Genomic DNA, 14034 nt, shown 5'->3' with positions numbered 1-14034 from the left:
CTTATTTTTGTGGGGACAATTGATGATAATTACCAGGTTCACACGCACGCACGCACGCACGCACGCACGCACGCACACACACACACACACACACACACACACACACACACACACACACACACACACACACACACAAACACTCAAAACTCACTAGAAGACATCATTTGAGGCATTTTTTTAAGCATAAGCATTTTTTAAGTGCAATTTAAGTATAGACTACACAGACTGTTGATAGTGATTACACAGAGAAAAGGTCCACAATTCACAAATTAACACCCACATCATCCAAAAACCCAACTACAGCTCTGATTTGACTCCCACTCCGTGTAATGTAGTGTAGAGAACAAAACACATTCAATGAAAACCGTAGCATTTTAAATTATGAATAATGTCCATGGCCCCCCTCCTGAAACCTCATGCCACCCCTTTGCCACTCCTGGGAAAAATCACTAGATCCGCCACTGTGCCCGGGAAAAGCAAGACCTCACGCTCGCGGCCAGGGCACACAAAATGCATACAGATCTCAAGCTAAGACTCTTCCAAAAGTCACTAGATTTGTCGCTGGTGCTTTTTTGTAAAACATTCGCTAAAGGGGTCTGAAATGTCGCTAAATCTATCGGCAAAGTCGCCGAGTGGGCAACACTGTACGTAAATGATACAAAATGGTGAAGCGGTTACTTATACTAGAATATATCACGGCCATCAGCCAATCAGATTTGAGAACCAGAAAGCACTATTGTATTATAAAGTATATTATATTATTCACTACAGTAATTTACCATAGTTAATACTACAGTATAACTACATTAATAAACTTGTTCTAAATGTATATGTGTGAGATGCTGATGTGTCAATACTTGTCCTCAACTTCGATCAGAAGGTTATAGTATGATGCAATAATAGATTGTCTGGGCAGGTTCATAACTCCTCCCACATTTTACATCACCAATAAACTAGCATGGTATTTTATACAAAACTAATAAGCTTAATTTTAGGCTAGTCTTTTTTTCATGTGGGAGTAGTGACAGTTAACAAATCACAGATGATCATTGCACAACTATGCCTCGGGGTGATTACAAGTAAGCAGTGTTCAGTTAGTCTTTGACAGATGAGAAGAGTTTTGATGAAGGTGAGTAAATTAACACTTTATGCCTTTCATAGTCATCGCAGACACTTTTAAAATTATTATTTAATATTTAAATGAATTTTAACGATTAATCGATTTAAATAATAAATCTCCCAGCAGTGCAAAAATGTGATTTGGTAAATCTATAAAATTTATCTTTTAAGGTACACCAAGGTCTTGACAGACAAGTGCATTCTAATGCCTGCAAATCCAAATCTTAAATATTTTAATTTAATACATTTATACAGGACTTAATGATATTGATATTAACTTACTATGATTTGGGACATAAAAATTTAAGAGACTTTTTAGAATGGATAAGGTTTATAAAACAATGAAATTAAAAGCATTTAAATATTATAAAAAGAATGTATCTTTTCTGCTCTTCATTTTTCTATTGAATTGATGAAATGACCATAAAAGCTCTGTAGAGCATATTCAATATTTTAAATAGATGCACGGCAAATGCGATTGATAGATTTCAAACATTTCTTCTTCTTTTTCCTTTATTTCTTTAAGCCATTCCAACATCTATGGCTATATTCATGGTGAGAACCAGTTAATCCATACACAAGTTTTATTCAGACAAGTTGATCCATACACAGGTTAGGGGAGGGACAATTTGGCATCTCCAATTTGCCTAACTTGCATGTTTTTGGCCTTTGGGAGAAAATCAGAGTACCCGGACAAACATTTCTTCATTTAAAAATAAATTCCTTTTCAATGTGATATGTGATGTCTCCTGAAGATGCATATAAATAGCACAAAGTGTAAAAACCGTGCAATACATACGCCAAATTCCACTTTGGCGTGCATATGATGCGCCAGTCCTTCCCGTTCACTTAAATGGTGCATCTTTTTTGGTCGTTTTATTTGTTGGTTTCTCATTTTTTTTTGCTTTTTTTTACCATTTTCGCTTGGGTTTAGGGTTAGAACAACTTTTTGTTTTATAAAAATGACATCCAAACCCCAACTCTAACCCCAACTCCAAGCGACCATGGCTTAAATATGGATAAAAACATGGAGAAACCTGTATAATGTGAAATGTGAAAGTCGGCACACCTATGATCTACTGGCTGTTCTTCAAGATGATGTCCAGCTGATGCCTGACCAATGACCACCGGCAGAACCCGCTTAATCTCCTTCCGTTTCAATGTGTATATATATATATATATATAACTCCCAAGGGTTTTTTCCTCCTAGGACTTTTTTTACTTCCCCGGCTTAAAATCCAGGGTTTTTTTCTCCTAGGGGGTTTTTCAACCCGGGGAGGCAGCCTTTTTGGGCTTAACTTCTATACGTTACATTAGTAATACGTTTGCTTATAATGTTGATTTATAGCTGCAGCAAATTTAGCTGCTTGTGCTATCATGTATTATGTTGTGCTATCTGTCGATTTTCTGTGCTTTTCACTGCATCTATTATGTAAAGCTGCTTTGATACAATTACCAAATTGTGAAAAGCGCTATATAAATAAATTGAATATTAAATAACCGCATTAAGCAAATCTAAAATCTAACCCTAAACCGAAGCAAAAATGGTTTAAAAAACAGAAGGAAATTGAGAAACCAATAAATAAGGCGACAGGAAAGATGCACCGTTTGAGTGAATGGGAGGGACTGGCGTATCATGCGCACGTCGGGGTGGAGTTTGGCGTATGTATTGCACGATTTTTGCACTTCGTGCTATTTGTACGCATCCTCAGGAGACTGGGTAGGATATTCTCTATTTTGATTAATTCCTGGGGCGTCGCTAAACCCGTTTTACTGGGGCACGTGCCACAGTATAAATCTTTTGTGCCCTGGTGTAAATCTCAAATTTTAGCAGTTAACTGTATTCATTTACAAAGATAATCACGGCATGCAAAATGGATTTATATGCAATGTAGTTACCCAATTCACGCTAGTAAAAAGCGACAGTCTGCAGTTAGATGTCTTTCAGATTCACAGCTCCTGATTCAATGTTTGTCTTTGCTAACAGTTTAAATCTTTTGAGCCGTATGAAGCCTGCATGTGTCTGCCATTATCTGCCATACTGTCAAGACAGATGGTTTGCGTGGATTGGTGTGCACAGTAGTGGCCAAAAGTGATGTCTAACTTTGAATAATCTTTACTTAAATATTTGATTAAATATACATAAAAAATTTTTATGAATGTTACATTGGTGTGTTTGGAGTATAAACTGAAACTCAGATTTCAGAAGAATTTATTATGTGCCTCCGTAAAGGCGTCTGTCCAGTCTTGGATAAATAATCTTTGTTTTTTCATCTTTAATGATCTTTTAGTTCTGAAAAAGTGACAACATGGCGACTGCAGAGAGCGTGTCAGCTTTTTTAGACACCAACAGAAACTGCACGATACAGATCGCTAACATGAGCGAAGTCTACAGCCTCAACAACGCAAAGTAAGGAGAAAATGATGAACGTGCTTAAGGAATACATTGTCATTTATTTTGTCTTTCAGATTATTTGAAATTCACCTGAACACTTATTTGAACACTTAAAATGAGCAAATGTGTTATTCGAGAAAAATTCTGTTACCTTGTAAATAAATTACAAAATAAAACTTAATGTAAACTGTCATTTTTATTAAAGGGGCCATGGCATGAAAATCTGACTTGTTCCATGTTTAAGGGCTATAATTGGGTCCCCAGTGCTTCTATCAACCTAGAAAATGTGAAAAAGATCAACTTAGTTTTGGTAAACCATTCTCTACAAGCACATGAAAAAATAGGTCGTTGAAATTTGGCTCTCCTTATGATGTCATAAGGAGCACTTATTATAATAATACCACCCCTTAATCTGCTCTATCCAATCACAGCACTGCCATTTAGTGCAGATAAAAGCACAATTGAGTTTTAATTGCAACAAACCACCATCATTGTGATCAGTGTTTGAATTTCATCAGCTCATTTGCATTTTAAAGGACACACCCAAAACGGCACATTTTTGCACACACTTACAAAGTGCCAATTTTAACATGCTATAATAAATTATTTATATGGTATTTTGGGCTAAAACTTCACATATGTGCTCTGGGGACACCAAAGATTTATTTCACATCTTAAAAAAGTTTTGTGCCATGGCCCCTATAAAACATTATCGACTAACTTTAAACTTCTCTCAGGGTCTACACGTTCAGTGGGTACTGCTGCCATCCTCCTCAGCCCACAATCAGCTCCAACAAGATCGGGGTCTGCGCAATCACTAAAACAGGCACTGCCCGCGGGGCCGTAGGTGTCTTGACCTATGACCTCTTCCATATGAAGAATAAGGCGTGCACTGAACGCATCGCTATTCTGTTCTCCGTTCCCTACGACTACAACTTCTACAGTAACTACTTTGGAATTGGGGTGATCAAGACTGCCCGTGAGTGCAATGAAATCCTGTACAACGACATGTATTACGGAAGCGACAGCAGTTTTACCCGAGCGAAAGCAGAGGAGTCTGGGATCACTCACAGTGGACAGAGAGTTGAATTAAGAGCAACTATGTCAAATGTGGGCAAAGCTATTATTAAACTAGAGATCCATGACAAGCTGGGCTAAAAGTATGTAGTTTAGTCTTACAAAAGAATTTATTTTCATGAGTTCATAAAAGTAAAAGTATGCAATTGTGATTGTAAAACCCAATAAAGAAGCAAAATAGTTGAAATTGACTGAATCTTGTATTGTGTATTTTAGTGTTGTAGTTCTCTAGACCGGTCTCAAGACCACTTTTTAAAGATCTTGGTCTCGTCTTGGAAGAGATGGCACATCACAAACTAATTTTTTATCATGAATTTTATGCAGTTTGTTCAGGTTTGGTAGGTCTCACTTGCTCAGCAAGGAGCTGAGGAAGAAAATCGGGCGTGCAGGCCTGTGCCAGTAGCGGAGGCAGCCTCGTGCTACAGTTTTCAGTCAGGCCACAGACGGAGGACAGGATTAGAAGGAAATGCCTGTGCCGCTAGCGGAGGCATGCTCATGCTTGGGAAGGCGAAGAATGGAAAAAGGGAGCTGAGGAAAATAGGGCATCTGGGCCTGTGATAGTAGCAGAGGCAGAATTGTGTTCATTATCTTTTGGCAATGTTGGAGATTGTGCACCTTAAAAAGGGTTTCATGTTGTAATGCAATAGATAAATAAGTGGATTCTCTTTCAAATGTTCGAAAGAAGGATTTGTGCAATTGAGAAGTATATTTTTCTCTTTAACTATGTAGTTTTAATAAAATAAAAATATGTTTGCTCAAAGGGGGTCTCACCCAGGGTCTAATTCTATTTACTGTAGAAACGCCACTGCCGGCAACGCAATGCCTCTTTGGCTATATCAAAAAATATGCAGCTCAAAATACAAAGAAAAAGCAGAGAGAAAGAAAACGAAGAAATACCATGTTCCCAGACGCAGCAAGATGCTACAAATATTTGCCAAGAAGGTAGCAGGTTAGTCAAGTTACCAGTAAAAGCACCTTACTCTGTGTAGCCTATTCGTTAACGGATATTGCCGCTCCTAACAGTTCAGGCAGATCCGGGAATTTATTTGCATTTTCAAATTAACCAGGACTATTCTGTATTTACCTGTACAATGGTTACACTTTCACTTTCGATTAAAGGCTTGTTAATCTTTAAACCTATGTAGGTCAAAGTCAGTCATACAGTTTTCTCAAGAGTTTAAGAATAATTTATAGATATGATTTATTTAAACTATATATGTACGATGAAAAGGAGGTTTAAGAGGGATGGGTAGGTGGCTGGGTTAAAACCAGTGGAGGTGTCGGTAAGAACAATCCAGTCCAGTCTCTTTAATTACATTCCATTTTGAGAGATACTGTAATTTTTCTACTATTATTGAGCTTATTTAAACTTAGAGGTTAGTGCTTAAGACAGCACTTTTTTTCGCATTTACCTCTAAGTTTAATTTTACCTTTTTATTTTGCATGTCAATCCTGCACCCCGCAACCCCTTGGATGCATAGGTGATTACCTTCTCTCCTTCATCTCTACTCTGCACAGCCCCCAACCCCACATCACTGGCATCTGTGTGGACTTCCAACGTCAATGAGATCTCAGGCTGCGTGAGAATAGATGCGTCCCCCAGCGCCCTTTTTTTTTTGACCAGAGTCTTTTTTGGATCCACCTGCACGCCCTTATCTGAGACTATATGGCCCAAGAATTTCAGCTCTCTCCTGAAAAAGGCGCACTTCTAGAAGTTAAGACTAGACTTATGGAGCTTCCCTAGAACATCATGCAGATCTTGGAGATGTCGTTCAGACGTTGGTGAAAAGACTATGACATTATAACCCTAACCCTTCCCTATAAGCTCTCTCAGAACCTTCTCCATTAGCCGCTGAAACTTGGCTCCGGCATTCCTGAGCCCAAATGGCATAAAACTGAACTGATAGAGACCCATGGGTGTTATCACGGCCGTCTTGGCCTTACTGTCGGCGGACATGGCGACCTGCTGCACCTGTATTTTTATCATTACATTCTTAAACTAACGATTCTTCATAATGAGCAGGGATAAGGGAGTGAATAAAGACAGCGTACCATTCAAATATGCAGACAACGCTGACCACACAAAAAAAACGTACCAAACTGTATTAGTTAGATGACGCACTTAGGGCCTTATATTATTAATGCATCAAATAAATATTCTGACAATGCTGAATACACACAAATATTGACCCCCCACACTTTTGTCCCAGTTCAAATAATTGAACTAAAAGTCCAAATTAAAAGAAACCTACAAACTAAAAGTCTTTTCCAGTATAGCAATAAAGTCTTTACCTTCCAACCAGGAAACCAAGATACTGCGAGAATAATCCTCAGACCAGAACACAAACCATGAAAAAAATGAAAAAAGGCGATCGCGAATATTGTAATATACCACAACAAAGAAAAACTAAATAGATCTCACTGGATCTGTAGCAATAAGAGTAAAGTAATCCCCCAAGTCGGAAAGTTTGAGTTCCGCACGTCCTCTTGCTGGAGAAGCACGTCCCAATTAACAGTGTATGTGGTTTTCTTTTCAATAATTTTGTAAACTGGTCTCCCCCATTAAAGCAATTTATTGTATCTTTTTAAATAGATATATAAATAAGGAGACTAAATAACAGATATTTAGTAACTGCAGCTGCAGCAAACAACACTGGTGCCACGTATGCAAACCACACCCGTCCTGCTAAATTTCCCTTTTGTTTAAACACACACAAATGTATAAATTGGATTAATGTTAATTTATGAAAATAAATCCACAGCCTTTCATCATATTTACACGAATGCGTCTGTGTTGCTTGGGAACCGCTCCTTTGCTGCCACGCTTGATTCTGAGGAGCTACTTTGTTGGGTGGAAGAGTAATATTTGTACTAAAATAATTATTTATTTTACTTATTTGCTGTGTTTTAGTCTATATAACCCTGCTATTCATATGAAGTAATGGTTTTATAAAAGCAATAAGCCCCACGAAGCAGTGGTGTTACAGTGCATTTAATAACAGCTATGGAGGTTTTAGGTACTCCACTTCTCCTAATGCACTGTAACCCACTGCTTCTTGGGGTTTATCGCTTTAATATTATATTATGCACTACAGCTTACTAATTTACCATAGTTAATACTACAGTGTAGCTACATTAACAAAGTGTAGTAATTTACTGTAATAAACTCAAGTTTAGGCTACTAGAATTGTTTAATGTGGGAGGAGTGAGAGTTGTCATAGGAGTGACATCACTGCCATAGACAAACATTGCATAACTATGTATCAGGGTGTTAATATATAAGCAGTGTTCAGTTACTCTTTGACAAATGAGAAGAGTTTTGATGAAGGTGAGTAAATTAAGACTTTGTGCCTTTCATAGTCATCACAGTAGACACTGATATAATACAGAGATACATTGATGCATGAAGATTTATAAAATATGTTACTATTTAAATGAATATGAATAAACTAAACTTACTCAGTTTGAGAAGAATTTATGGCTTGGCAAAAATTACCTACAGCACACAAATGCAAAATTCATATTCACAAAGGCATTTGTCCAGTCTTTGATAAACAATCTTTGTTTTTTTCTAATCTTTTATGATCCTTCAGTTCTGAAAAAGTGACAACATGCAGACTGCAGAGAGCGTGTCAGCAAATATAGACCGCATCAGGAGCTGCACGATAGAGATCAACAACATGAGTGACGTCTACAGCCTCATCAACCCACAGTAAGAAGAAAATGATTACTGTGCATTTAGGGATACATTGTCATTTGTTTTGTCTTTCAGATTATTTGAACTTCCCCGGAGAATAAACCAAGCAATTCTGACGCTTCCAAGTACACTTAAAATAACTAAATGTGTTATTCAAGAAAAATTCTGTTAACTTGTAAAAAAATATATAAAATGAAACTTAATGTAAGCTGTCATTTCACTGTTACTTTATTAAAACATTATCGACTAATTCTAAACTTCTCTAAGATTCTACATGTGCAGTGGGTCCTGCTGGCATCCTCCTCAGCCCACAATCAGCTCCAACAAGAGCGGGGTCTGCGCATTCACAAAGATTGCATTCACTGCCTGCGGGGCCGTAGGCGTCTTGACCTATGACCTCTTCCACATGGAGAACCAGGAGTGCACTGATCGCATGGCTATTCTGTTCTCCGTTCCCTTCAACGTCATCTTCAATAACATCTTCGGAGTTGGGGTGATCACGACAGATTGTGAGTGCAATGAAGCCTTGTATGAAAAAATGTATTACGAAAGCGACAACAGTTTTATCCGTGGGAAGGCAAAAGTGTCTGGAATCACCTACAATGCACAGAGAGTTAAATTAGAAGCAACTATGTCAAATGTGGGCAAAGCTGTTATTAAACTAGAGATCTATGACAGGCTGAGATGAAAATGTAGTTTAGCCTTACAAAAGAATTTATGTGTGAAGAGACACAGGTGAATGTGAGGGGAGCTGTGAGGACGCACTACGAGCCGTTTTAAGTTCAAGTGTGTGCGCGCACATCAAAGAAACTATTCATAATAAAAATATAATCCAGAGCATGTTTATGTTACAGTTCTGCGGGATATCACTGTTATTAAGATTTATTAAGCTTGTTTATCGAGTATGAATTTATGCGCAATCATCCTTGCATCGTGTTGAGTTTATTGTTTGATTCATATTGCTATTTTGTTAAGTTTTAACATATTGTTAGTTGCTATTTATATGTGCATTTGTATTGCAGGTTGTAATATGAAGATTAACGTTAAGCATTTATATAAATATATGCAGATTTATTAGTTATTACTTAACGCCCATATTGTTAATGCTACTCGTCCAAGATGGCAGCATCCTTGTATTGTCTGTAAAACGTGTTTTAGTTTTTATATTTTATATTTCATATTAGTCGTTCTTTTGTTCTTTTATCCTCAATGATCAATCCTCTTATGATCAATAATTTTATGGAATAGTTGCAAGGGTGTTAATATTTTAAATATTTTGTAATAGTTATTGGCTTTGCTGTATTTTGCTATTAACGGTATGGAGTTTTAAAGATTTCTGCTACCAATGAATGCTGAACATGGAGTTTTAAGGATATACCTTTATTCTTTTAATATTGTATTTTAAGTAAACTACTAGTTGTGGTGAGTTGTTTACTGCTGTATTTTGTCTTCCGACGACTTTTCCCGGCACAGTCGTGGTTCGTTGGCCGTCCCATCTAGGTATGCCGGGCTTTGATGTCGCTACGAGCGAGGGGAAGTCGCCGGCTCACCGGGTTTAAAGATTTCACTTCCATTATTAAAGGAAAGTGTTTATTCCGTATAATTGCACTTGCTCGGTACTTTGGATTTCAAGATATCCTTCGCAGTTTTTGATAGTGTCCCTTTTCTGTTGGCTTTTCTTCCCGTGGTCCGTGGTTTGGTGAGGTGGATCCTTTTCCCTGTATCGTGGTGCTGGGCAGCGTTTCGTGGAAGAAGGCGATTTGGGGCGCATTTTCATCAACAAGGAAATACTTATCTTGATTACTCTTGTGTTTATTACCTGTGAATTTTAGAACAATGTGGAACGTACTTTCAACTTGCGGTGCACTGGCGGTTTCACTTTTTTTAACAATCAACCTGGAAACCGGCAACTACAGGTATGACTCAGTCTCCTTTTCACATTATGAATTCCCTGTTGTCTTAGAATTGTCAAACTTGACAAGTATAGGTGTGTATACATATGTATATGTTGCACAGGATCACCATCTGAAGTTAATGCTTTCAAATTTTGTGTTTGATGATTTCATGCATTTTCAAACAGAAACTGAATATTGCACTGTGAATTACTCCACTTTTTTAAGCTCATCCGCTAGAAATGTAAGTAAGACGGTGAGACGGCAGAGTTTTATAATTCTTATGTTACTCATATCTGTAAATGTTTCTCCAAACCCCGGTACATTTAATGATTGTGATCCCACTTTTAAAGTTCCGGCTGATTTTAGATCTAGATCAGGTCTGGGTTTAATTCACATGAATGTGAGAAGTCTGCTCCCAAAATTGGATATGGTGCGTATTTGGGCATTAAATACAAGCCCTGATGTTTTAGTAATATCTGAAACCTGGCTCAATAGGACGGTTTCAGATAAAACCATAGGCACAGATGATGTTTATAGGGCTGATAGACCAGAAAGGGGAGGGGGGGTGGCAGTTTATGTTAAGGACAGATTTGAAGTCTCACTGCTACTCTCTGAGTCGGTTGTAAACAAATATGAATTATTAGCTTTAAATCTTATTGTTTCTAAAACCTTGCATCTTACTTTAGTTGGATGTTACAGACCTCCATCAGCGAGCAATGATGCTATTTCCTCTTTAATGCATGCAGGGGCCTCTTTGAATTATAAGGAGCTAGTAATTATGGCTGATTTTAATGTGAACTGGTTACAGCCGGTATCTGATAGTTGTAAAGCAATCTGTGATACGTTGAATCTCTTTCAGTTAGTAGAGATACCTACCACACCAAACTTGAAGGATCCTAAAAAGTCCACATTGATTGATTTAATTTTTAGTAACACCCCCCATAAGTACTCTCCAGCCTTAGTATTTGCTAATGATGTTAGTGACCATTGCGTCATTGCTTCAGTTAGAGATACTAAGTTACCAAAGTATAAGCCTCGTATTATTACAAGACGATGTTTGCAGCATTTTAGTGAGCAAGGTTTTCTTTTTGATTTAACACTGTATAACTGGGACAGGATTTACCTCATTCCTGACGTTGAGTCCGTTTGGAAATATTTTTATGAAGGTTTAATGTTGTCTATTAATAAGCACGCCCCTTTTAAAAAATTCAGAGTTAAAGGGAGAGATAACTCTTGGTTTTCTGAAACACTATCTGCTCTTATTCGTGAGACTGATGTTGCTTGGGCAACAGCTAGACAATCCGACTCATGCTCAGATTGGATCTGCTTTAGGCAGCTTCAAAATCGGTGCACTGCTGCTATCAGAAAAGCTAAGGCGGAGTATTTTATTGCAAACACTGCTAGCTCAAATAATCCAAAGAAATTTTGGCAGAGTATAAATTTGTTAAGAGATAGTAAAAATAGCCATAGTTTTCCTTCATGTATAAAAATGGATTCCAATAGTATTTCAGATAAAGAGCAGATGATCAATTGTTTTAACAAACATTTTGTTGCATCTGGTGCTTTGTTTGACACTCAAAATAAAACAGGTATGGTTTGTAACTCAGATTTTATAAATGCAGAAAGTATTTTAAAAAATGAGGAGTTTAGGTTTAAACAATTCATGAATTCAGATGTTTTTAAAGCACTCAGATTGTTGGACACAAATAAGTCATCTGGTCCTGATCAAGTGGACCGCTTATTTCTAAAACTAGCTGCAGATAGTATAACTTCCCCGTTAACTTATATTTTTAATCTTTCACTAAATACTGGTGCTGTTCCAGAAATTTGGAAATCCGCTTTTGTATTACCTCTATTAAAAGGGGGAGATCCTGCGGTCTTAGATAACTATAGACCAATTTCAAAGCTTTGTGTTTTATCTAAAATCTTAGAAAGTTTGATAAGTGAACAGCTTACTTGTTATTTGAATACAATCAAAGTGTTGTCTATAAATCAATCTGGTTTCCACAAAAAACACAGTACCACTACAGCTGTTTTAAAAGTTTTAAATGACATAGTGGGTTCGATTGATAAAGGTAATTTCTGTGCCTCTCTTTTTATTGATTTATCTAAGGCTTTTGACACGGTGGACCATGACATACTGTTGCATAGATTGAAAAGTGTTGGTTTATCAAGTCATGTAATTTCTTGGTTTAAAAATTATTTGAGTGATAGAACTCAATGTGTCCAAATTGAAAGTTGTCTATCTGGGTCATTAGTTACTGTTAAAGGTGTTCCCCAAGGATCTGTGTTGGGGCCCCTTTTATTCACTGTTTATATAATCAGTCTTGATCATGCAATACAAGATGTTAATCTCCATTTTTATGCAGATTACACTGTCCTGTATTGTAGTGCTGCTTCTGTGCAGCAAGCTCTGTGTAGACTTCAGTTAGCTTTTAATGTCATTCAGTCACAGCTTTCCAATTTAAAGGTGTTCTCGGATTCAAAGAAACTCAATGGTAAGTTGATTTCTCTTCAGACATTACAAGGTTCAATGCTTGAATTAGTTAAAGAGTACAAATATCTTGTTGACGATACTTTATCATTTGGCTCTCATATTATGCAACTGAAGAAAAAAATGGAAATAAAGCTTGGGTTTTATTTTAGGAACAAGTTTTGTTCGTCATTTAATGCGCAAAAGAAATTGATTTCTGCTTCATTTTTATCTGTACTTGATTACGGTGATGTAGTATATCAGTTTGCTCCAATTTCTATTCTGTCTTCCTTAGATGCTGTTTATCATGGCGCCCTTAGGTTTATATTAAATTGCAAATCTTCTGTGCATCATTGCACCTTGTAGGCCCTCTCTGTCTAGTAGTAGAAAAATCCACTGGTACTTAATTATTTATAAAGCTATCTTGGAGATGTTACCTTCATACCTTTGTAGTTTAATACAACAGAAATCTGTCACAAAATATTCTTTACGCTCTCAAAACTGCTATATGCTGTCAGTTCCTTTTGCTAAAACTGAATTGGGAAATCTTTTTCATATGCAGCACCGTTTGACTGGAATTTTATTCAATCGAAATTGAAATTGCAAAACCTTCTTTCCTTTGACCAGTTTAAAGCAGATATTTGGCAACTATATGACGACTCTGTGAAATGTAACTGTTTTTAAACTTTGTGATATGTAATTGTTTTAAACTGTTTTTTTTTGTTGTGTAAGTCTGTTACTGAATTTCTTATACTGCTGCTCATCTTGGCCAGGTCACTCCTGTGAATGAGATTTTTAATCTCAGTGAGTTTTTACCTGGTTAAATAAAGGTTTAATAATAATATTTAATAATTCATTCTTCACTACATTTAGAAGTACTTGGCTGTATTTTTTTGTATTATTGTATTTTGTGTAATTTATCATATATCTTATGTAGCCTATATCTGTTTTGTTTGTACAGACCATACACAAACCCCTCCTTTCTACAGTAAAGTTTAATCAGTATCTGAATGGTGCTTTACTCAATTCTTGGACTCTAATCGGTCCACCAGGATTAAGTGTACCTATCCGACAGTTCTTAAGTCAGTTTAATTTTTCAATTCAACAGGTCACACATGCTATAAATAAACTGTTAAAAACATCAATGCAGTAAATTAATTCTGTTTTTATAACATAAACTGTGTATTATACTAGGGCAAAGTCTATATCTTTCTATAGGGAAAAGTGTTGAAATCTATATCTAAGAAAATAAACAAACAAAAACCTAACACAGATTTTGGAGTGTTCATGGAGAGCACAGACCTGAAGAAGTGATACAGCATTGACATGAAGTTACTAAGTTGACTGAACTAATTTTAATGAGTAAACTCGTTGCCTC

At 36.8% G+C, this 14034-nt stretch overlaps 1 protein-coding gene across 2 annotated transcripts; it reads left to right on the top strand.

The window, feature by feature from the left end:
- Nucleotides 1-978: 978 nt before the first annotated feature.
- On the top strand, nt 979-4907 carry LOC129434378 (deep-sea actinoporin Cjtox I-like). 2 transcript variants are annotated; one of them, XM_073868281.1, is made up of 4 exons: nt 1045-1129; nt 3107-3211; nt 3411-3529; nt 4252-4907. In XM_073868281.1, exons 3-4 carry the CDS (start codon nt 3429-3431, stop codon nt 4670-4672), a joined length of 522 nt encoding a protein of 173 aa, XP_073724382.1. In that variant the 5' UTR covers nt 1045-1129; nt 3107-3211; nt 3411-3428; the 3' UTR covers nt 4673-4907. The 2 variants fall into 2 exon arrangements, with proteins under 2 accessions (XP_073724381.1, XP_073724382.1); XM_073868280.1 differs by lacking the exon at nt 3107-3211 and having other exon boundaries at nt 979-1129; nt 4252-4897.
- The last annotated feature ends 9127 nt before the right edge of the window (nt 4908-14034 follow it).

Source organism: Misgurnus anguillicaudatus, chromosome 6 (assembly GCF_027580225.2).
Source record: "Misgurnus anguillicaudatus chromosome 6, ASM2758022v2, whole genome shotgun sequence".
Taxonomy (NCBI): domain Eukaryota; kingdom Metazoa; phylum Chordata; class Actinopteri; order Cypriniformes; family Cobitidae; genus Misgurnus; species Misgurnus anguillicaudatus.
This window is presented reverse-complemented; position numbering and strand designations above follow the sequence as displayed.

Bases quoted from the DNA above. Each gene is read 5' to 3' on its own strand.
- LOC129434378 (XM_073868281.1), top strand. From the start codon at position 3,429: ATGGCGACTGCAGAGAGCGTGTCAGCTTTTTTAGACACCAACAGAAAC. The intron at 3,530-4,251 runs GTAAGGAGAAAA...AACTTCTCTCAG, and splicing joins TACAGCCTCAACAACGCAAA to GGTCTACACGTTCAGTGGGT.